Source organism: Choloepus didactylus, chromosome 6 (assembly GCF_015220235.1).
Source record: "Choloepus didactylus isolate mChoDid1 chromosome 6, mChoDid1.pri, whole genome shotgun sequence".
Classification (NCBI taxonomy): domain Eukaryota; kingdom Metazoa; phylum Chordata; class Mammalia; order Pilosa; family Megalonychidae; genus Choloepus; species Choloepus didactylus.
The window spans coordinates 141,328,019-141,352,755 of record NC_051312.1 but is presented as its reverse complement, the minus strand read 5'-3'; the positions used below and the strand labels follow the sequence as shown (position 1 = coordinate 141,352,755).

The 24,737-nt window shown below is 38.5% G+C and overlaps 2 protein-coding genes across 2 annotated transcripts; both read right to left on the bottom strand.

Moving 5' to 3' along the window:
• Positions 1 to 445: 445 nt before the first annotated feature.
• On the bottom strand, positions 446 to 1,395 carry LOC119537369 (olfactory receptor 6T1-like). Its single transcript, XM_037839852.1, is given in 2 exon segments — positions 446 to 552; positions 555 to 1,395. Coding segments are annotated over 2 exon segments (948 nt in total).
• Positions 1,396 to 21,984: 20,589 nt separating this feature from the next.
• On the bottom strand, positions 21,985 to 22,953 carry LOC119538491 (olfactory receptor 10S1). Its single transcript, XM_037841454.1, has one exon. The coding sequence runs from the start codon at positions 22,951 to 22,953 to the stop codon at positions 21,985 to 21,987; it is 969 nt and encodes a 322-aa protein (XP_037697382.1).
• Between the last annotated feature and the right edge of the window lie 1,784 nt (positions 22,954 to 24,737).

The window sequence follows — 24,737 nt, the reverse complement described above, 5'->3', positions numbered from 1 at the left end:
CTCTTCCTCTCGTCTAAGCTCCAGATCTCAACCCACTGTTTCAGCACCTCCCAGCTGGCTACATGGCACAGAAACTGAAGCAGTACAGTTGCATAAGCACATGAATGTGGAGGGAGAGGAAGCAGCTTCCCTGCATGAGGCCACATGCTTGTACCTGCTCATAAACCCAGAAATTCATCCCAACAGGAAAGGTGCCCGAACCAGAATTCTGAAATTTCACCAATTGGATCAGCCTTCTCTGTGGGGAGTTGGAGGATACAAGAAAGACTGTAGGGAGGAAAATGAAGGCTTACTTCCAGCTTCTGTATTGTATATTCACAAAGAGTGTGCTTTTATCATGTGAGAAAAGCATGGGGTTTTGCCTGAATGATTTGAACTTTTTAAAAAATGGAATAAACTTTAAGTCTCCTGGTCTAATAGGTACTTTTTCTCTTTCTTGTGGCCCTCATAGCCTCCTAGCTGCAGGGAGCCTGTCCCACCTCAGGGCGTCTTTCAGCGCCTGCTTCACCGTATCATTCTGGAGACTGAAGATGAACGGGTTCAGGAGAGGGTGACGATACAGCCCAGGACGGACACACCTTTGTTGAGCAGCATTGACTGGGCCTCCGACAGGCAGATGTAGAGGAAGATGGAGCTGCCATAGACGATGACCAGCACGGTAAGGTGGGAGACACACGTGGAGAAGGCTTTCCTCCACTCAGCAGCTGTGGGGGCCCTGAGGACAGCAGCAAGAATGCAGGAGTAGGAAACCAAGGTCACTGCCAGAGAGCCCAGCAACACCGACATGGAGAGCACAGATGCCACCAGCTCCAGCAGGTGGGTGTCCCCACAGGAGAGCCTCAGCAAGGGCCAACTGTCACAAAAGAAGTCGTCAATGCCATTGGGGCCACAGAAAGGCAGGCTGGCCATGAGGATGCTGGGGCAAAGGACCCAGAGGAATCCAGAGAGCCAGGAGGCCAGCACCAGCTGGGAGCAGACGTGACCACTCATCAGGGTCTCATAGTGGAGTGGTCGGCAGATCGCCAGGTAATGATCTAGGGACCTGACGGCCAAGAGGAAGAAGTCGGTGGTGCCCAGGAGGAAGTATAGGTAGGACTGGATGAGGCAGCCGGCAAATGATATGGTGTGGTCCCCAGTGAGGATCATGACAAGCATCTTGGGACCCACAACAGACACGAGCAGCAGCTCCAGGAAGGATAGGTTCCGCAGGAAGAAGTACATCTGCGTGTGCAGGCGACGGTCAAACCAGCTGAGCGCAATGATCAGCAAGTTGCCCGTGGCTGTTACAATGTAGGTCACCATCAACCCCAGGAACAGTAGGAACTGCAGGATATGGCTCCTGGGGAAACCCAGAAGGACAAACCTGGTCACCTGAGTCCAGTTTTCAGGGTTCATCTCCACTCACCTGCAGGGGAAAAGAAACAGAACTTTGTAACTGATCTTCAGCTACCGATCAGCAGTTAGTTAATAGCTAAAATGATTACTGAGCACCTAGCACTTCCTTATGTTCTGGGAATATGCTGATCTGTATAGTGTAAAACAAGTGCTTATAGCAAGCAGTACAGCAATAAAAACGTAATGGCATTGAACACCAATTATAAATTAGGAAATATATATGCAGTATCTCCTCCTGCAGCTACCCTTAAAGACAGGCAATACATTCTCATAGATAAGGAAAGGTTGACTGGAGAAGTTTGAGCGATACCTCCCTCCCATGATCAAATAGGGAGCAGGTGGTAGAGGCAGGATTTAACATCAAGCCTCTGTGGTTCTAAAACCCATTCCACTTCCACTTTTCACTTAGGCTGAGTAGCTCATAGTAATGAGAGCTTAGAGGAACTTCCAGAGGAGTGGAAGGGTCAGAGAAGAACTTACAGTATAAAGGCATCATGAGCAAAATCTCATCAGTATCAAGACTTCTTGTTTTAGTATTTGTTTGCCCTTATTTATTTTGGCTTAACATAAAATAACAGGATAAAAAATCTGGGCTTTTGGTATCTTTAGAGATTCTTCCTTAATCAGCCAGAAAGCCACAGGGATATGGACTGTAAAAAGTCCCAAATCCTGTGGTAAGGTATTTGGTGTGACTGTTTGTTTTTGCCAAGATCTCTATACCATAAATGAAATCTCTCCTCCTGCTAGCCTTCTCTCAATTTCAGTTCTCCAGCATTATAATAGCATAAGATGGGGAGAGAGAGGAAACTTTATCAAAGGCAATAGGATGTGTCAACTTGCCTCTTTAACTTTTTCCTTGATTTGGAGATATGTTCATCTTGCCCTTGGAGACTTGGGCGTCTTGTGAAATTCATCCATAGGATTTGAAGAATTGGGTTTTTTCTAGGCATCTTGGTTCTGGGATCCTTTTCTCACATCTGGCACCAAACACTCAGAATTACATAGGTCCCACCTATGGGTTAGAGAAAATTTTAGAAAATATTCTAAGATAAAAAGAACACAAGTTGCCATCAAGTGGCTTCATTTAACTGACAAGACACTAAAGTGTAGAGAGCTTTTTTCAAAGTGTAATCCAAGATCATTATTACTACAGATTCCCAGTGCTAAAGATAGGGGGTGGGGTGGGGGCAAATACTTGCTCAGTTCTGTCTAAAGCCACCTTAACAGATAGTATCAACTGGGGTAAGGAGAAGGGGTGCTCAGAACATGTTTATGTCAGTTTTGGCAGGAGTAAATCCTGAGATTTAAGCAGCTAAGCAATAATAAAGCTTCATTCCACTAGCCTATAGTATATAACTCTAAAACCAAAGAAATACCTTAATAAAACCCAGAAAAGGATGCTGTAGTACTATTTCAGGACAATATAATCATTTCAGATAAGAAAAATATGCAAACTGTGGCTCTTTCCAGCATGTCAGGCAAATATCATTATTAAAAGTTATTTGTAAAGCTTCGCAGTCTAACACACAATATCAGTTTCTAGCTACTTTTATAAAATATATACTATATTTGTTTTTATTCTATTTTATAAAATGTAAAATAAATTCTACTATCTGGTATTCCAATAAAAGGTACCTGTTGGCCACTTAGAATTCTCCATTAACTTCTTCAGTTGACCTTCTCTCGTATTACTCCAGATAATGTCTCAATCCTGTGTATACATGTTTAAACTCTTGTCATTTTAACTTCAAAAAAGCCTTGTAGGTTGGTCTTCATAATATCCAGGAAGATATGCCTGAGTTACGCAGTTAAAAATTTTTAGAGTCATTATTAGAAATGGCTTCTTGGATTCATGTACTTTGCATTGCAAAATACTGCTTGAGACGGTGAGAGCTAGTGAAGGGAATTAGAACTATGAGGACACACACACAAACACACACACACATATATTTTTATTCGATCTACACAAACACTATCTATACAATTAGGTAGCTATCACTATTTCTACTTTACAATTGAGCAACTGTAATACAGCAGGTTTTTTAAAAAGCTAAGATGCACACTTAAGCAAGTCTAAGCCTGATACCTGATTATGACACTAGGAAATATGTCTACAAAACTTGAACTTCCTAAGAAATTTTAAAAAAAGATATCAGTTTTGAATGCCACAATGTCTGGAGGTAGGCGTGCAGCATGGAACATATCATAAGGCTGGTAATATTTAATTTAGCATTTAAGGATGAATTTTTCCAGATCAACAAGGAGTGTAAGGTTTTTAGGTTTGTTAAGTAATCAAATACCAAAACCTGTGAGTTTTTCAATGGTGAATTAGGGAGAAGATTAGATAATTCTTGATTATTAAACTGCTATTTCAAGTATACTTGTAGTTACTAGGTAAGTGTATGCTGCTTTAAAGATTGGAAGACCAGAACATTGTATTTGTTGAATGAAAGAATGTTTTAAACCTGATGAAGAGCATCATCACCTGTTATAGAAATATAAGATGAGTTTGTCTCTTGAGAGAACAGAAATTTAGTTTCTCTTTGGTTTCTTCCCATCTCTCCTAGTTTTGCCATAATTTGACTATCTAACTATTATGTGGTATTCTTGCTTTTAAATTATTTTCAAATAATCTTGTTAATGTTTTAATTTTAAAAAAGAGATGTGAATAGTTTGAGCTATTTGCATTTTAATAGAAATAATTTAAATTTTAAAGACCTTATGATATAAAGGGCTAGAGCAGTAATTGTGGAATAAAAAATTTCCCCAAAATTGTGCCACTACTTTGGACAGGGTACCTCACATTTTGCTCTCTCAAATGTAATAGGTTGCTAGTTACTCCTCTAAGGGCAAAACTTGAGATTTGAATAGAACTTCAGTGAGTATTATACTAAGGATAAAATTTTCTAAAACCTGGAGGCTTGATACTTTACTCCATCATTAAAGAGGAGGTTGTGTGACTCATTTTCTGGATGCACAGAACATGCAAATCAGAGCTTCCAGGGGTGCAGTACTGTATTTTATTGGCTCAAGTGTTGGTCTCCCTATGTAACAGAACTCAATAAGCAAAGATACGCATGGAGGGCTTTCATTCTTATCTTCCCCCCATAAAAAGAAAGCTTATTTCTATATACAAGGAAATGTACATTTTTCAGTACTCCAAATCTACATGCCTTAAACTCTGCGTAAACAAAACTGCTTAATTCCCGCAGGTAAGTTCTAAGTCAGGAATAAGAATTGTTTCTTGGTACACACTTTTCCCTGTGATACAAGGCTCATAAAAGTTGCCTTTTTTACCTCTTCCAATCCTGCATTTCCTAGGCTTTCTCCCCGGCCAGCTTGAGGAACATGAACTCACTGGTCCTACCCCAGTTGAGGGTCAATAGAGTAAACAGAAGTCTTCTTGCATCAGTAGGTCTTTTTGTTTCAAGGAACACCAAACAAAACCCCTTCACTGTGTTGACAGAGAAGTTCCTATAACTTTGTATGATTATTTCTTTCCACACCCAATCAATTAAAATTTACTTTAACTTCCTTTGAACTGAAATCCCAAAAGGAAACTACCTTGACCCAAGTTCACTAAAAATAAACAATGTAATTAATCCTATGAGGCTATAGGAGTTGAGTTTCTTGAAAACTGTTATAGAGTGGCAACCGTACTTCTTCAACCAAAAGAGCTATTTCTTCAGTATAAGTGCAGAAGAAAATTCGCTACGTAATTCAAACTTTGGGAAGTGCTCTTAAACTAGGTAGTGCCTCAGGAAGACCTTGATTTTCTTAACCATGTAATGAAATGACTAGAATGAAATATTTTATTAACTCAAATAACAAATTCATTAAATTAAATAACAAAACCCACCCTATATCCAGTAAGCACTGGCCATTGGGTCATATACTAGTTATCACATATACTAGTTGCCTGAACTTGGGTAAGTTGCTTAAATTCTCTGTGCTTCAGTTTTCTCATCTGTGAAATGGGTTTCAAGGATATTGATTGTGCATAGTTTGTACCCTGGTAATCAGTGCACGTTAGAAAAAGTATTTGAATGTTTGTTCTCATCATGTAGAACCGATAAAAATTCTAATTTATATAAATTCTACAAAGTTAAAATTATTCATTTTTCACATCCTCTCCCTACTCCACCTCCCCAACAATGGTGAGCTTAAAACTTATTAAAACCTGATTTTATTTAGATAAAAACTGGAAGTTCGGAATGCACACTCTGAACTTTCATGTGCCTGCACTTTCCTGGGTGCAGTTCTCCTAAAAGATAATGCACACAGGGTAAATTGAGCATGAGGTAAATTGTGAATAGTATTGGCTTAACAGAAATTCAGTAAAATCTACAGGATGTATTTAAGAGTTCTATCAATGGTTATCCAACCTTAGTTGGAATTAGGAAATGTAAAGTCCTGTCAACCTTTACCCTGGAGATATTTATTTACAGTAAGTTATGTTTGTTTTCCTCACTTTGAAAATGAGGAGTGATTCCATGCTACTCTTAGAGGTCTAAGTGCTAAGGATATTATGGTTTAGAATATACAATAGATAATTTTGCATTGATCAGAATTATCTACCTAGAGAAAATTTTTCAAAAATTGTAAGATTTCCAAATCTTTCCCCCTTAAATAAGAGTGGTGGGATCAATGAAAGCTCTCTGCTATTAATGTGGGAAAAGGGGATCAGTGTGGTGCCAGCTCTGATTTTCAGGAATTAGGAAAACTCTTTCACAAGAGTTAACTGCTGGAGTGAGTCCTGTGGATGCACACTTTCAAAATTTATTATATTTCCATCCCCGCTTTCCCTGGGTGGGTTCACATCTGTGAAGAATCAATCCTGGAGTCCCAGTCTAGAATCCATTTCTTAAGCACTTCAAGTGATTCTGTAAGCACCTAATTCCCTGTAATTTTTCTTGCTTAAAATTCCTAGAATGCTTCCTATTTCCTTCACTGAACCCTAACTGATACAAATCCTAATCAGGATGGGACTTTGATGAACTACAGCACCTTATATAGATGGTTCTTTGGTGTCCAACTTGATTCCAAAGCTTTTCCTCATAAAAGCAGTCTAAGCAACCAAAAATGGGGCCTAGTTGCCGATAAGTCATACTCCAAATATTTATATTCATCCTGAGAAAGAATGTCCCAAAGTGATAGTCTTCCATTTTACAACAAAGATGGAATGTCAGTCTGAGGGGAGACTGGTATCATTGCAATCTTTTACAAATTATAGATTTCTCCCTTTTTTCCTTCCTTTTTTTTTGTTGTTGTTTTTCATGCCAACTTAGTTTGGTTAATCCCTGTGAATTGGTTAGGAAGAACTGAGGTGTCTACTGGTTAACTGAGCTAGATCAGAAACTACTCTATAGCATCAAATTGTTCTGTGTAATGTTGCCCACAGTGAGAGTATGTGTTGAAGTATGTCAAGGCTGTCTTTGATACCATCTAGATTCTTTTCTGGAAACTGATCATCCTCCTCCTAGATAGGATCATTTATTGGCAGTTTAAATTCTCTTGTAGAGTGCTTCTTATTTTTTCCCCTTTGCCATCAAAATTTACCCTTATTTGTTAACTGAATAAGATATATATGTCTAGTGCCACTAAAAGGGGCTAGCATCACTAAAGACTACAAGCCCCTCCCCTACTGACAAGTATTTATAGCACTAAAAAAACAGACACACATACACCTATCTATTGCAGTTATGACCACCAAAGCAGACACCCACTGACAATTAATGAGCCCTGGTGGTTACTTAAAAAGTTTGAGATGCCTAACATTTCTTGGAGCATTCAGATAAAAGAGACCTGGAAGGTGACATAAGACATCCCCTGAAAAAAAACATTCCCAGAGATTCAGTGATTAAAGGATAAATCTCACCTGCTTAAAACTCTGGAGGACAATAGAGACAGGAGAAGGACTACAGAAAAGCTGAATTGAACAAAAATTCAAGGTAGGAAATTGCCATCCTGGAATACTGGTCCTACTCTCTCCCCTCACTTGTTCCTGTGCAGCTTGGAGTCCCTCAGAGGCAGAGAGGCTGGGATCCCTCCCTCCAACCATAGTCACAGACTTTAGAGCCACTTTCAGGAGCATGCTAGAACCCCATGCATATCCAGACACTGAGTCCCAAGTCTGCAGAGATCCAGGGCAGAACACAAGCATCTTGGGAGTTGCTGCATGTGTAAGGGCCCCAGGTGGTGGTTGGGGTGGGGGGGGGGGAAGAATAGAAGCAGCTGGAAGATGGTGCACTCACTCATTCTGGTTTCTGTTTGCTGGACCAACATAAAGTGGACTACTCTGCAGTGACCCACATTGCTGGATTGATGTCATCTGGCTCCCTGGGGTGGGATACAACAAAAGGGAAGAAACTAGAGGCAGAAAAGTGTCAGGGAAATTAAAAAAGATGTGAGGGTTAAATTGAACTGCTATAAGGCAGGACGTTCCCAGAACTGAAAAGTTCAAAGGAAAGGGGACACTGAGTGAGGGAAAGAATTTAAACCAACCATAAGAGCCAGGGAGAAAATTCTGCACAAAAACAAACAGAACACATCAAGATTCCCAGAGAAGTAACAGAGGAAAGGAAGCTTGCTCCTGGATTTGAAACAATAGCACAAAAAGTACAATCTCAAAAATTATGCCATGTATTCAGGGCAAGAATCAGATGAAGAGCTGTAAAAATCTGAGCAAACACAGGCTATTCTGATGGTCTGGAGTAAGGTGGACTAAGCATCAAAAGAGCCTTAACACAAAGTCAATCAACAATTAAACCCTAGGCATGAGAGAGAAGCTGACCTTGAGTAAACTCATCAAGATAAGCAGAGGCCTAGACATCAGCAAAAATTAAAACCATACTAAGAAAAAGGAAGGTATGATCTAGTCAAGAGAACAAATAAAAACTTCAGAGAAGACATAGAATTTGGCACAACTTATCAAAGATTATCAAACAAATTTCCTAAATCAACTCAAGGGGATGAAGAAAACTATAGCTAAAGAGATAAAGGATATTAGCAAGACATTGTATGAGCATAAAGAAGAATTTGAAAGTATAAAGACATAAATAACTTAGAGGGATGAAAGGCACCACAGCAGAGATTAAAAATACAATGAAGGCATAAAACAGCAGATTTGAACAGGTGAAATAAAGAATCAGTGAGCTAGAGGATAGGACAATTGAATTCTTACAGACAGAAGAACAGATAGAGAAGAGTAGAGAAAAATTGAGCAGGGTCTCAGGGATTTGAGTCGTAGCATGAAGTGCACAAACATAAATGTCATGAGTATTCTGGAAGGAGAATAGAAGGGAAAAGGGGCAGAAAGAATATTTGAGGAAATAACGGCTGAAAATTTCCCAACTCTTATGAAAGACATAAATACACATGTCCAAGAAATGCAACATACTCCTAACAGAATAAACCCAAACAGACCTACTCCAGGATGCATACTAATCAGAATATCAGATGCCAAAGAAAAAGAGAGAACTGAAAGCAGCAAGAAAAAAGAGATTCACCACATACAGGGTTCCTCAATAATACTAAGTGCCAATTTATCATCAGAAACCATGGAAGCCAGAAGACAGCAGTATGATACATTTTAGGTACTGAAGGAGAAACACTGCCAGATAAGAATTCTTTATCTGGCAAAACTGCCCTTCAAAAATGAGGGAGAATTTAAAATATTCACAGATAAACAGAAGCTGAGGGAGTTGGTCAACAAAAGCTCTGCCTTACAAGAAATACTAAAGGGAGTTCTGTGGTCTAAAAGAAAAAGACAGGAGAGAGTGGCTTGGAGTAATGTGAGAAAATGAAGATTATCAGTAAGGGTAACTAAAAGGGTAAAAAAAGAGAAAAAAACTTTACATATTAAGACGAAAGTGAAAATGGCTGAGGGAGTATTGCCTTAACAGTAATACTGAATGTTAATGGATTAAACTCCTCTATCAAAAGACACAGATTGGCAGAATAGAAAAAAAGCATGATCCAATTGTATGTTGTTTACAAGAGACTTACTTTAGACCCGAAGACACAAATTGGTTGTAAGTGAAAGGTTGGAAAAAGATATCCCATGCAAATAGTAACCAAAAACAAGCTGGGGTAGCTATACTAATACTGGAAAAAATAGACTCTAAAAGCAAATCTGTTGTAAGAGACAAAGAAGGACATTATATATTAATAAAAGGGGCAACCCACAAAGGAGAAATAGCAATCATAAATATTTATGCACTTAACCAGGGTGCCCCAAAATACAAGAGGCAAACATTGGTACAACTGAAGGGAGAACTAGAAGTCTGTACACTAATAGTTGGAGACTTAATACACCACTCTCAACAATAGATATAACATCTAGACAGAAGATCATTAAGGAAACAGATAACTTGGATAATATAATAAATGAACTAGACCTAAGAGGCACTTACAGAATATTGTAGCCCCAAACAGCAGGATGTACATACTTCTCATGGATAGATCACATGTTGGGTCACAAAAGTTATCTCAACATTTAAAACGATTCAAATTATACAAAGCATTTTCTCTGACCACAATAGCATGAAGCTCAAAATCAATAACAGGCAGAGATTTGGAAAATTAAAAAGTATGTGGAAGCGAAATAACACACTCTTAAACAATCAGTGGGTCAAAGAAGACATTGCAAGGGAAATTCATATCTCAATATGAATGAAAACAATACAACATATCAAAACTTATGGGGTGCAGTGAAGGCACTGCTGAGAGGGAAATTTTATAGCCTTAAAGACCTACATTTAAAAAGAAGAAAGAGCTAAAATCAAAGACCTAACTACACACCTGGACAAACTAGAAAAAGAACAGCAAACTATTTCCAAAAAAGCACAAAGAAAGAAATAACAAAGATTAAAGCAGGAATAAAGGAAATTAGGAATAAAAAACAACAGAATCAACAAAACCAAAGTTGGTTCTTTGAGGAGATCAATAAAATTGACAAATCCTTAGTTAGATTGATACAGATTAAAAAAAAATAGAAGAAGCAAATAAATACAATCAGAAATGACAGGGTGGGGCATTACTACTGACTCCACAGAAATAAAAAAGGTTCATAAGAGGATACTTTGAACAACTGTATGCCAACAAATTAGACACCCTAGATGAAATGGACTAATTCCAAGAAACACACAAATAACCTACACTGACTCTAGAAGAAGTAGACAACAACAGACACATTACAAGTAAAGAGATTGAATCAATCATCAAAAACCTGCCAACAAAGAAAAGCCCAGGACCAGATGGCTTCACAGGTGAATTGTACTAAATATTCCAAGAGGAATTAATACCAGTCCTGCTCAAACTCTTCCAAAAAATTGAAGAGGAGGGAACACTACCAGACTCATTCTGTGAGTCCAAGATCACCCTAATAAGAAAGCAAAATGAAGGTACTAAAAGAAAAGAAAATTTCAGACCAATTTCTCTTATGTAATTGATGCAAAAATCCTCAACTAAATACTTGACAATCAAATCAGCAAATTATACACCATGATCAAGTGTTTTTTTTATCCCAGATATGCAAGGGTGATTCCACACAAGAAAATCAATTAATGTAACATACCATAATAAAAAAAATGAAGGGGAAGAAAACATATGACCATCTTAATTGATCCAGAAAAGGCATTTTAAAAAATTCAGCATCCTTTCTCGATAAAAGTACTTCAAAAAATGGTAAAAGGAAGAAACTTCCTCAGGATGATAAATGGCAATTTGAAAAACCCACAGCTAACATTGTATTCAATGGTGAAAGACTGAAACCTTCCCCTCTAAAATCTGAAACAAGACAAGGATGCACACTCTCACCACTGTTATTCAATATCATGCCAGAAGTTCCAGCCAGAGCAGTTAGGTCAGAAAAAGAAATAAAAGGCATCCAAACTGGAAAGGAAAAAGTAACATTTTCACTGTTTGCAGATGACATGATTCTGTATACAGAAAGTCCCCAAAAATCTAAGATAGTAGAGCTAATAAATAAATTCAGCAAAGTGGTGGGGTACAAAATCAGCACAGAAAAATCAGTATTATTTCTATATACTAGTAATGAGCAATCTGAGGATGAAATCAAGAAAAAATTCCATTTACAATAGAAATGGAAAGAATCAAATATCTAGGAACAAATTTAGACAAGGATATAATGGACTTGTACATAAAGAACTAAAAAATATTGCTAAAGAAATCAAAGAAGACCTAAATAAATGGAAGAAAATTCTGCTTTCATGGGGTGGAAGACTAAATATCAGTAGATGTCAATTCTACTCAAATTGATTTGTAGAGTCTACACAATCCCAATGAAAATTCCAACAGCCTACTTTGCAGAAATGGAAAAGCCAATTATCAAAGTTATTTGGAAGGGTAAGGGGCCCCAAATAGCCAAAAATATCTTGAAAAAGAACAAAGAGGGAGGACTTACACTTCTGACTTTAAGGCATATTACAAACATCAGTAGTAAACAGCATGATACTGGCATGAGGATAGATATGTTGATCAATGAAATCAAATTAATAGTTCAGAAATAGACCCTCACATCCGTGGCTAACTGATGTTTGACAAGGCTGCCAAATCTACTCAACTGAGAAAGGAACAGTCTCTTCAACAAATGGTGAAGGGAGAACTGGACATCCATACATATAAGAACAAAACAGGACCCCTATCTCATACCTTATACAAAATGGATCAAAGACCTATATATAAGAACCAGGACTATAAAACCCCTAGAAGAAAATGTAGGGGAGCATCTTCAAGTTCTTGTGGTAGGTAATGGTTTCTTAGACTTTACAGTCAAAGCCCAAGCAATGAAAAAAAAGGAGATAAATCAGCCTCCTCAAAATTAAAAACTTTTGTACATCAAAGACTTTGTCATGAAAGTGAAAAGACATTCTACTAAATGGGATAAAATATTTGGAAATCACATTTCTCATAAGAGTTTATTATAGAGAATATATAAAGAAATCCTACAACTCAACAATTAAAAGGCAAACAACCCAATTTAAAAATGGGCAAAAGACTTGTATAAACATTTCTCCAAAGAGAAATACAAATGGCTAAAAAGCACATGACAAGATGCTTGACACCACTAGCTATTATGGAAAGGCAAATCAAAACCACAGTGAGATATTTCACACCCACTAGAATGGCCACTATTAAAAAACACAAAACTACAAGTGCTGGATAAGTTGTGGGGAAATGGCAACACTCATTCACTGCCTTTGGGAATGTAAAATGGTGCAGCTGATGAAGAAGATAGTTTTGTCAAACTTAGGTCCTCAGGAACCTAAATATAGAATTACCATATGATCTGCCAAACTAGCTTCTAGGTATATATCCAGAGGATCTGAAAACAGTGACTGGAACTGATTTTTCCACACTGATGTTCATGGCAGCATTATTCACAATTGCCAATAGATGGAGCCACCCCAAGTGTCCATTAACTGATAAATGAATAAACAAAATGTGGTACACATACAATGAAATATTATTCAGCCATAAAAAGGATTGAAGTTGTGACAACAGGGATGAACCTCAAGAACGTTTTGTTGAGTGAAATAAGTCAGAAACAAAAGGATAAATATTTTATTATCTCATTGATATGAACTAATTATAATAAGCAAATTCATAGAGTTAGAATCTAGAATATAAGTTACCAGGATATAGAGTGGGGTTAGAGAATGGGGAGTTAATACTTAACTTTTACAGAATTTCTATCTGGTTGATGGTAAAGGTTTGGCAATGAATGTTGGTGATGGTAGCACATTTTTGTGAGTGTGATCAATACCACTGAATTATTGAGGTGAATGTGGTTAAAAGGGGGAAACTTTAGGATGTATATATTTCTGGAACAAAAATCAAAAGATAAGACACAGGACTGTACAACACAGTGAACCCTATTGTAGATGATGGACTATCATTAATAATACAAGGACATAAGAATATTCTTTCATGAATTATAACAGATATATGGTACTAATACATGGTGTTAATAATAGGATGATATATTGGAAAAATACACCTACTGTAAATTATGGATGATAGATAATAGTTAAATTTTAGTAATCTTTCAACAATTGTAACAAAGGTAACTACTGTTAAAAAAATAATACGTTTACAAAAAAGTGCTGTCATCAATCGTAACAAACGTTCCACACCAATACAAGGTTTTGGTGGTGGGGTGGTATATGGGAACCCTGTATTTTATGCATGATTGTTTTATAAACTCACAACTTCTCTAATAAAAAAATAAAGAGGACTGGAATTTGCCTCCAGTCCTGAGGAGGCCCCCTTTGACACTGAGCCATGGAAAATTTTCTTACATGGAAACCCTCCCCACAAATTACGGGGCAACCCTGTTCTACCATATGGGCTTGGTTTATTCTATCTGCAGGACTATGGATAGGGTGGAGCTTTGGGCTGGACAGGAAGGTGACTGTGCCAGTTTGAATGTATTATGTCCCCCCAAACACCATTATCTTTGATGCAATCTTGTGGGGGCAGACATATTAGTGTTGATTAGATTGGAATTCTTTGATTGTTTCCATGGAGATGTGACTCAATCAACGGTGAGTGAAACATTTGATTGGATAATTTCCATGAAGGTGGGTGTTAATTGGATCAATGGAGTCCTATAAAGGAGTTCACAGACAAGGACCTCAGAGCAGCTAAAAGTGACATTTTGGAAAGGAGCTGCAGCTAAGAGACGACAAAACATTTGGAGAATGCCATTTTGAAACACAACCTGGGAGCAAGCAGGTGCCAGCCACGTGCCTTCCCAGCTAACAGAGGTGTACGGATGCCATCAGCCAACCCTCAGTGAAGGTACCTTTGTTGATGCCCTACCTTGGACACTTTATGGCCTTAAGACTGTAACTCTGTAAGCAAATAACCCCCCTTTATAAAAGCCAATCCATTTCTGGTGTTTTGCATAGTGGGCAGCATTAGCAAACAGTAACAGTGACACATTTCAAAGTCACAATCCTGGTTTCTCCTGCCCCGGGGTGGGAGCACATAACCCCTCTCCTGGAGGCACCCCTACCTCGTCTCCTGCATATCAAAGGCCTGGACACTAGTGCCCTGGGAGTTGTGACTATTGGAACAATTCTTTTCAAACACCTACCTCTAGTGGTGGCACCGTTTGCTTTTACTTTCCCAGCTGTAGGTATTGATGCTTTAACATGTCGCCTAGAATAAGATCAAATCCTTCACTCCCTTGGTGGGCCATGTCAAATGGGACCCCTATGGAACTGCCCCTGCCAATCAAGTGATAAACGCTGCACTATAACCTGAAAAAGTTACTGTGGGGTTCCAGCCTATAATCCAAGATCTCCCAAAGAGGCAATTATTATAGTTACCATTACCCCATACAATAGCCCTGTTTGACCAATTCTTAAAAGCTTCCATGAATGAAGGGTGATGAACCATCAATTATACAAACCTTAATGTACAGGGTCTGCCCATCAAAGCTCCTGTTTCCTATTTCTAACATCCTCTAATTATAAAAGATACACACAGGAGCACAATTGCTTTGCTGTGACTGATTTGGCCAACAGGATCTACTTAGTGCCAATACAGAAAAAATTAAATAAAATAAAAAAATTCTTAACCATTGCCACCAAGACCTCAACAAACAATCTATATAAAACTGCTTAATACTGGCATGAAATAGCTGACATTTGATTAAGGAGTGGCTGTAAAGAAGGCCTCTGAGAACCTAGCCACACTCATGCATCATTTACAGAAATGAGACCGGGAGATAGTGCCTCATAAAATACAATGGTCATCAGACACTGTTAAATTCCTGGGCATCATCCAGTCCTCTAAGAGCAGATAGATTCCCACCACCATTAAGCACAAGCCAATTTAAGACACTAAGACATGTACTACATTTATTAGGATTATTCCTGTTCTGGAGGTTGTACTCTCATTATACCTCAAATACAGGATCACACATATATCTGTTGCTTTCCACTAGGGAAAGCCCCAGCACTGTGCCTCAGTATTGACACAAGTCATTTCCCAAGCCATGCCCCTTGTCCCACTGGGAGCAGATTTTAGATCAGAGGCTTTGGCTACCTCTGAATATGTTTCTCGGAGTCCTTGGACAAAGCGTGGCAAATCCTGGCTGCTCATTGGGTTCTTCTCCAAACGGAGGTGCCTCCAGAGCCACAACTGGTCAGCTGACTCACATAGATTCACATAATGTCATGGATGAGGGGTAATTCCCAGCAGGAGGTCAGCAAAGCCACTGAAGCCTCCCTGGTAACATGGAAATAGTACCTACAAGAAAGGACTAAACCTGACAAAAAGGGCCTTTCCAAATTACAGGAGGATGTGGCTTCCCCCATGCTCAGCCCTTTTCCCATGGACCTTAAGATGCTGGTGCATCCCCACTGTCCCCACCTCTAGCAAGTGGGGAGCCTCCTGGGACCAACTGTCTGACATGGAAAGGGAGTTGGTATGTCTCACTGAGGCCAGGCTCTCATTGCACACAGCACAACTCACTGGAGGGCCATGGCATTTCACCAGCCTCAAACACCCAGCTTACCCAAGATGGCTATTTGTGGTCTCTACAGTTGGCAGAGCTGGAAATAAATGGTCTAGTTAGCTCTCCAGTATGCAATAGTTGCCCAATCTCCAAACCTTCACTGATTCTTGGGTGGTGGCCAAAAGGCTTGCAGGGGAGTCAGGCCAATGGGAACAAAATAATTTTCTCACACAAGGAAGGCCCTTGTGGGGGGCTTCAGATTTGGAAACAGCTCACAGCCTGACCCATTTTCGCACATGCTCAACTCACTGCACTGGAGTCATGGGTCAATGACACTGCCGAAAACTACCTAAGATTCATTTGTACACAGCATACCTGGTGGATGCCTTGGAGACTGTTCATCCACCCAGGTCCCTCCAAAGCCTCCCTATCAACTGGTGGTCTGGGCCCATAGCACCTCAGGCCTCAGAGACTCCTCTGCCTTGGTGGAGTGGGCACACACAGAGGGATTGCCTCATGCCCATCACTGGCTACAGTAGTTACCAAAGGCTTTGACTTGTGCTCCAAAACCAGACACTGGCCTCCCATAGATGGGGTCACATTCCATGGGGTAGAGGATAATCCCTTCTCCCATTGCCATGTTAATTACATATCAATTGCTAAAGCAACCAGGAAGTGGAGATTATAGCTACCAAATGAAGCAATTGAAACATCTGGGTCACTTTTAGAGGTTAAAAAATAAGCTACACCTGGTGGATTATCTCCTTTTACCCTGCTGTGAGTGCCTATTACCCATACAAGTCACTGCACCCAGACTGGCAAACACCAGACATAGAGCAAGCTCTGAAAGAAAACATTATGCAATCTCTCAGCAAGGGAGAAACAACAACAAAAATAGGTAAAATGGACTTCATCAAAATTGAAAACTTTTGAATGTCAAAGACACCTTCAAGAAAGTGAAAAGACAACCTACAGAATGGGAGAAAATAATTGCTAGCCACTTATCTGATAAAGGTTTAATATCCAGAATGTATAAAAAACTGCTACAACTCAACAATAAAGAGATAAATAACTAAATTTAAAAATGGGCAAAGGACTTGAATAGAGAGTTCTCCAGAGAAGATATACGAATGGCCATTAAACACATAGAAAGATGCTTAACATTGGTGGTCATGAAGGAAATGCAAATCAAAACCACAATGAGATACCACTTCCCTCTCACTAGGTGTTTATTATTTAAAAAAACAAACAAACAGAAAATAGTAAGTGTTGGTGAGGATGCAGAGAAATGGGAACCCTTTTACATTGCTGGTGGCATTGTAAAATGGTACAGGCACTATGGAAGTAAGTCTGGTGGTTCCTCATAAAGTTTAAAATTGAATTACCATCTTACCTGGCAATCCCACTTTTTGGTATATAATCAAAAGATTGAAAGCAGGGATTTAAACAGGTATTTGTACACCAGTAATTATAGCAGCATTATTCACAACAGCCAAAAGGCATACGCAACCCAAGTGTCCAACAAGAGATGAAAGGATTTTTCAAAATGTGATATACACATACAATGGGAATATTATTCAGCTGTAAAAAGGAATGAAGTTCTGATGTATGTTGCAACATGGATGAACATGGAAGCCATCATGTTGAGTAAATTAAGCCAGATACAAAAAGACAGTATTGTAGATCTCACATGTATGAAATACCGAAAAGAAACAAATTTCATAGAGACAGAGAGTGGATTATAGTTTACAAGGGACTGGGAGTGGGCAGAGGTGGGAAGAGAGTTACCACTTAATAGGTGCACAGTTTCTGTTTGAAATGATGAAAAAGTTATAGTAATGGGTATTGGTGATGGTACTACAATATTACAGAAGTAGTAATACTACTGAAGTGTACACTTGAAAGTGGTCAAATTGGAAAAAATTGAGTTGTCTGTATGTTATTACAATAAAATGTTAAAAAATCCTTAACAAAATTTTAGCAAGTTAAATCCAACAATATTTAAGGTATAATACAAGATGACTATTTGGGGTTTATTCCAAGAATGCAGATTAGTTTAACATCAAAAATCAAACATTGTTATTTATGATATTAACAGCCTTAAAAAGAAAATCCATATGATCATCTCAATAGAAATAGAAAAAGCAATGGACAATATCTAACATACATTCCTGATAAAACCTCTCAGATAATTAGAAATATAAGGGAAATTCCTCAACTTGATAAAGAGCATCTCTGAAAATCATAGAGCCAAGATCATACTTAACCATTAAAGGCTAAATGCTTTCCCCCTAAGACCAAGAATAAGGCAAGGATGTCTGCTTGTCTCAATTATATTCATTACACTGGAGGTTCTAGCAAGGGCAATAAGGCAAAGACAAGAAATAAAAGACATCTGGATAGGAAAGGCAGAAGTAAAAGTACTATTATTTGCAGACAAGATGGTCCACACAGAAAGTCTTATGGAATGTACTTATTAGTAGAACTAATCAGTGAGTTTAGCAAGCTTTCAGTATACAGGATCCTTATATGAAATTGATTACCATGTACAAGCCAGATTGAAATAAAAAAGATCATTTACAATACCATTAAAACTATGAAATATTTAGGGATAAATCTGACAAAATCTGTTCAAGGACTACACACTTAAATCTAGTAACTTTGCTGAGTCAGATTAATGAAGGCCTAAACAAATTGAGAGATGTTTCCATGAATTGGAGGACCCAATATTGTTAGGTTGTAAATTCTCTCCGTATCCATCTATAGAGTCAATACAATCCCAAAATTCCAGTAGATGTTATTATATAAATTGACAAGATTATTCTGAAATTCACATGGAAATGCAGCAGACCTAGAGAACCCAAAGCAAATTTGAAAAGGAAAGTCAAAGAATACTTATACTTGGCCTCAAGACTTATTATAAAGCTTCAATAAACAAGACATTGTGATATTGGTGTAAAAAACAAAGTACACATAATGCCCAGAAATTGACCCAATTCAGCAATTGATTTTTTACAACTGTGCACAGGCAATGTAATAGAGAAAACACTGTCTTTTCAGCAAATGTTTCTGGAATTGGACACACATATGCAGAAAAGATAAAAGATAAACTTTGAGCTATACCTCATGTCATATACTACATTTAACTTAAAATGTAGCACAAATTTACATGTAAAACCTAAAACTATAAAACTTCTGGAAGAAAACAGGATGATCTATATGACCCTGGGTTAGGCAAAGGTTTCTTAGATACAAACCAACAGTACAATGAATATAAGAAAATAATTGGTAAATAAGACTTTATCAATATTAACAACTTCTGTTCTTCAAAAGATATTATTCAGAGAATGAAAAAAAAAACCTGCAGATTGGGCAAAAATGTACTGAGGTATATGAGAGCTCTGTATTTTCTGCATGATTTTTCTGTATACTGTACCTACAATGTCTCTAATTAAAAAACAACAGTAAAATGACTTATCACTCAATTATGAAATGGGCAAAAGATCTGAAGAGACACTTCTCCATTGAAGATATACAGAGGACAAATAATCATATAGCAATATATTTAGCATCATTAGCCATTAGAGAAATGCCAATTAAAGCCTCAATGAAATGCCACTACGCAGTTATTAGAATGTCTAAAATTTAAAAGCTTGGCAATACCAAGATTTGAAAAGGATGTGGAACGATTGGAACTCGTATACAGTACTGAGTACTGGTGGGAATATGCAATGGTAAATCACTTTGGAAAATATTTTGGTAAATTCTTAAATTGCTAAATGTATTCCTACTATATGATCAAGCCATTTCACTCCTAGGTATTTCATTTCATGAGAAATGAAAACACATGGCCACATAAACTCTTGTACACAGATGTTATTAACAGCTTTATTTGTAAACTCTTTAAACTATTTCAAGACAAACGCTTGAAACATCCAATATGTCTGTCAAAGGTGAATGAATAAATAAACTGGGGTATATCTATACAATGGAATACTAGTGAACAATAAAACAGAACAAACTATTGATGCACAATTATCATAAATGAATCTCATTGTTATGCTTAAGAAAGAATTAACACAGAGAAAAGTACATACTAAATTATTCCATTTATATAAAATTCTAGAAAATGCAAACTTAAATCTGATGTTAGAAAGTGGATAGATGATTTCTTTCTGAGTGATCCCTACCACAAATAGATAATTGAAAAGAAGTACAGACAAATATTGATGGGCTAAACATTCATATTCAGATGGGGGAAATATGTTGTACTAGGATAAAACAAGAACCAGGTGAAAGGTCAATAAAAGATACTTTGGCTAAGGCCATTATAAACGTCAATGACTGGACAGTTTTCCTTAAATATCCTGAACCAAGAAGTCTCCAAGCCTTTGTCAAATTGCTCTGTGTGTGTTAGGGCAAATGACAGTTTACAACTCTTCTTTAGCCTTCACTTCCTGTTTGAACACAGCCTTGAAGACAGCCAGAGTGAGAAATTAGGACTTCTTTTTTCCTGAGAAATTAGAAAGACCTTTCCTTAGAATGCATTTGGCCTTCTAGATTCCCAGGAATCTAGAGCTTTTCAAAGCTTTTCAAAGCCTCTCATAGGCATTTCATATCCAAACTTTCCCTTTTAAGTTTTTTTGGTTAGCTTGTTTGTCCCAACAGTTACCACCATGTCCAGCAGCTGCAATACTAAAGAATTTTGATAAATACTCTGGTAAAAATGCAGTTGAGTCAGGTCAAGAAAAGACAAGCCTGGTGAGTGGGGGTTTCCAGTTAGCTGCACTTATCATTGTCCTGCCTTATATTGTTATTAAATGTTTCATGTACATAACTAGATTTTAAGAACTTTAAGAGCAGAGACCCCTTATACTTCTTATGTGTTCCAAATAAGGTTAAATAAATACAATATTTGTTGAATCTGGTATTCAGAATCTAGAAATAAAACAGAACACAAGAATTTTTCACGGTAGAGTTACCAAGTAGGAAAATGTGTTTTGTATTCAGTAGGGGAAGAGGAAAGTGCTAATCTCAGTTGTTTGCTTCTTTTGGATAATGCTGTCTTTGAGTTTGGTTTTGAGATTTAGGAGATTTGGTGCATTTATCTATTACAGATTTACTTGAAATTTAAAGGGAAAGGGAATAGAGAATTAATTAGTAGTAATTAAAATGAAAAATTTCTTGATCAAAGGAGGGCAACTTAATAAGACTATCATTTTCCCAGCCTGCATAGGAAAACTACTATTTTACTTAAGGAATATCTCAAATGGATAAGAAACAAAACCATTATTACAACAGGATAACTTTATAGGTAGTACGTGCTTACAGGACTAAGCAATCTTACAACTGGTCAATATATGGCATGGAACTTCTGAGGCAGTTCACCAGTACTCCTGAATATGTGGTATGCAAAGGAGATTATGATGCATGTAATCAAGGGGAACAAATATCTTCATAGAATGAAGAACTTCCCCAGTAGCAACAGCATTCAAATAATGAATATTCAAGTGATTAATGATTTCAGGCTGCTATTTAAAAAATGTGAACTTCTGTAACATATAGTTAAGTTGTCCCCTTGATGGCAGTGTTCTCTATATACTCAAATTTAATAAAATAGCAGGCTAATGAGTTGTAGCCTTAACTCTGACACTTTCTAAGTGAAGTTGGGCAAGTCACCTTTCTCTTCAAAGTTGTATTTTATCATCCTGAAAAGTGTAGTTTCTTTCCTTGAATTGGGTGGTGGGTATATGAAGGTTGATTTTATTGTTTCTATTTATGTTATCTGTATTCTTTTACATGAATTATAGATTTAATAAAATCATTTCATAAGAATAAAAAATTTAATAAAACAAATCAGGAGATAAACAGCATTTTACATACCTCCAGATGTCATCTAATACAGTCTTTTCATTTTACAGATGCAGAGCTTGTGAATGAGACATTGAGGCAGTTCACTTAGCTAGAGGAAGCAAAAGAAGTTAGTGGCTGTGATGAAACTCAGTTATACTGACTCCTACTTGAAAGATCTCCCTCCCTATATTGACATGTGGCTCTTTGTTTTCCTGGAGGACAAATTAAGAGCCTCACACTGCCGGTCAGGGGGGCGGGCTGCCTGCTGTAGACTCTCGGGGGCCTTGGCACAGAAGCCTCTGCAGAGCCTGCTTCACCTCCTTGTTCCGCAGAGTGTAAATGAAAGGGTTGAGCATTGGCGTGACCACTGTGTAGAAGACAGCAGGGGCCCCAGCTCCTGCCCCACTGGAGTGAGGTTGCAGGTAGATGCAGACAGGTGGCATGTAGTATAGAAGAACCACCGTGAGGTGGGCAGTGCAAGTGGAGAAGGCACGCTGCCGGCCCTCGGCTGTGCGGATCCGCAACACAGCTGCCATGATGATGACGTAGGATGTGACGATGAAGATCAGGCAGCCTGCAGCCACAATGCCAATGTTGGCAAGCATGATGACTTCATTGATGGCGGTGTCCGCACAGGCCAGCTTCAGCACAGGGGGGATGTCACAGAAGAAGTAGGCAACATGGCGAGGCCCACAGTAGAGCAGGTGGAAGGTGAGGGAGGTATGGATTGCAGAGTGTCCAGCGCCCATGGCCCAAGTGATCCCAGCCAGCCCTGCACACATCCTCCTGTTCATGGCCACAGGGTAGTGCAGGGGTTGACAGATAGCCAGGTAGCGATCATAGGCCATGACTGTGTACAGGAAGCACTCAGTACTGGCCAGGAAGTGCAAGCAGTAAAGCTGGATGGCACAGCCCTCAAAGGAGATCACCTTCCCGTCTGGAGTCAAGAGACCTGCCATGACTTTGGGCACCGTCACTGTGGACAGACACGCATCCAGGAAGGACAGGTGCCCCAGGAAGTGGTACATGGGGGAGCAGAGGTGAGGGTCACAGCCCACAGTTATGAGAATGAGGAGATTCCCCGTCACGGTGATGCTATAGATGAGGAGGAAAAGGAGGAAAAAGACGCTTGGATGCTCAGCTGTGTACATCAGACCCTCCAGGAAGAAGTGGCTCACCACAGTCTGGTTGGAGTTCTCTGTCTCCATGGCCATCTTCAAGGGTTAGTTATCCCCCTTGCAACAAAACTGACATTAACAAATGTAAGAAATAGCCATTTATTTACCTTTCCTGAAATATTATTATCCATTGTGCTGCACCGTCTGGGTCTTTTCACGTAAGTGAGAGGAAGATACACAGCATTCATTCACTGCTTTGTCCTATCATGGCATGTTCTTGCCCTGTATTCCTTCAGAATGAATCTTTCTCCCTGTGAGATCAGCAATGTTTGTGAGGCACATAGAGGACAGTAAGGATTATTTGGGGAAATGCATCCCCTAAATAATGGTTATACAGTGAAGAGTTGCAAATCTTGCACTGGAATATACATTTTTGCATATATTCCAGAATTTTGAATCCCTTGCCTTCCTAGTATACTCCGCCATGTTGTAGATGTGGGTAGGCTAGTCCTCATTGCCTGGTATTATCAGGGAGGTGCATCTGTCTTCTGGGGAGCCTTGCCTAGAGATTGGTGCTATTATATTAGCTAAGAACACAGCAGCCCCTCCCAACCCTTACCCAGAGGGAGTAAGCAGTTCAGCTACCCAAACCCTCAAGTGTGTGACATTGAGGCCTTGGAGAGTTGACTGAATAATTACCAGGACCAACTGTGCAGTTTATTTCTTGCTGTTCCTGTAATACTTTGTCTCCTTAGCCTTTGGGAATTGCATGCCTCTGCCTTGTTGAGCCTTTCCATTGATCAAGCCAGAATTGAAATAGAAGAGCTCTCTCTGATTCTTTCCCACTGTTTGCCTCCTAAACCTAATTAGATATTGCATTATGTGAAAATTTACTTTAAACTGCTTTTTTCCTGTTATCCTTTTTTTCTTCAATTCACGTTTTTTTTTTTTTAACCTAACCTTGCTTCTGAATATTTTCATTCAGAATTTCACAATGGTCTTTTATTCCCATCTCTTACTCACTCCTCTAAATCTATCAAATTATACTGTGTACAACTGCTGTGTCCATCCTAAAACAACATGCTTAATTTATTGCTCTCCCTTTTCAGCTCCCACTTCCTAAAGCATAAATTACATGTCATTCTGATAGTCAATACTAATTGTGAAATGTTTCCATTATTATCAAAATATCTAGATCATCTGCAGCCTTCTAAAGAAACTCCTCTCCTCTGGGGATGCTGTTTGTCTTATCTTCTCAATTATTCATAAGCCCTCCCTGATTTCCCCACCGTTCAATCTTCACACTTGAAACTCTCTACCTTCCCGAATCTTTTGCTACAGTTAAGTTTGAACTTTATTTCCTCTAGGAACCCTGTACAAATATTTTCTCTCACTTTGATTTATCAATCCTGAAGCCTAATTGTATTTATGATATGCTTTAATGAATACCTAAGCTCATACTTCCTTGGAACACTTTAGTGTTCTATGTGCATAGGTCATATCTCCCCAAGAGGGAACAGGGAGAAACATCTCCCAGCTTCTCTGGAGTCCCATCAGCACTTTTCGGAAGGGCAGTAGCATTAGCAAGGAGCCAAATTTATTCAGTTTACTGTAAACTTAAGTTTAAACTGCCAGTCAATTACAAATTACTGAAAGATATAGATTGTTGTGTTTAATTCCTCTATTCCTCCATTCTTCAAATTTAAAATGGAGATATCATCAAGGTGCTTCACTTGAAGTAGCTGCTATTTTACACAGCATAGAACAGGATGCATAGCACAGGACCTTAAATTTCTTCAAATTCAATAATTTATTCAATGCAGTGATAGCATGTATGGTGTTCTGACAAAAAGTTACGTAGCTTCTCCTTGAATGAGTTT

Bases quoted from the DNA above. Each gene is read 5' to 3' on its own strand.
- LOC119538491 (XM_037841454.1), bottom strand. From the start codon at position 22,953: ATGGCCATGGAGACAGAGAACTCCAACCAGACTGTGGTGAGCCACTTC.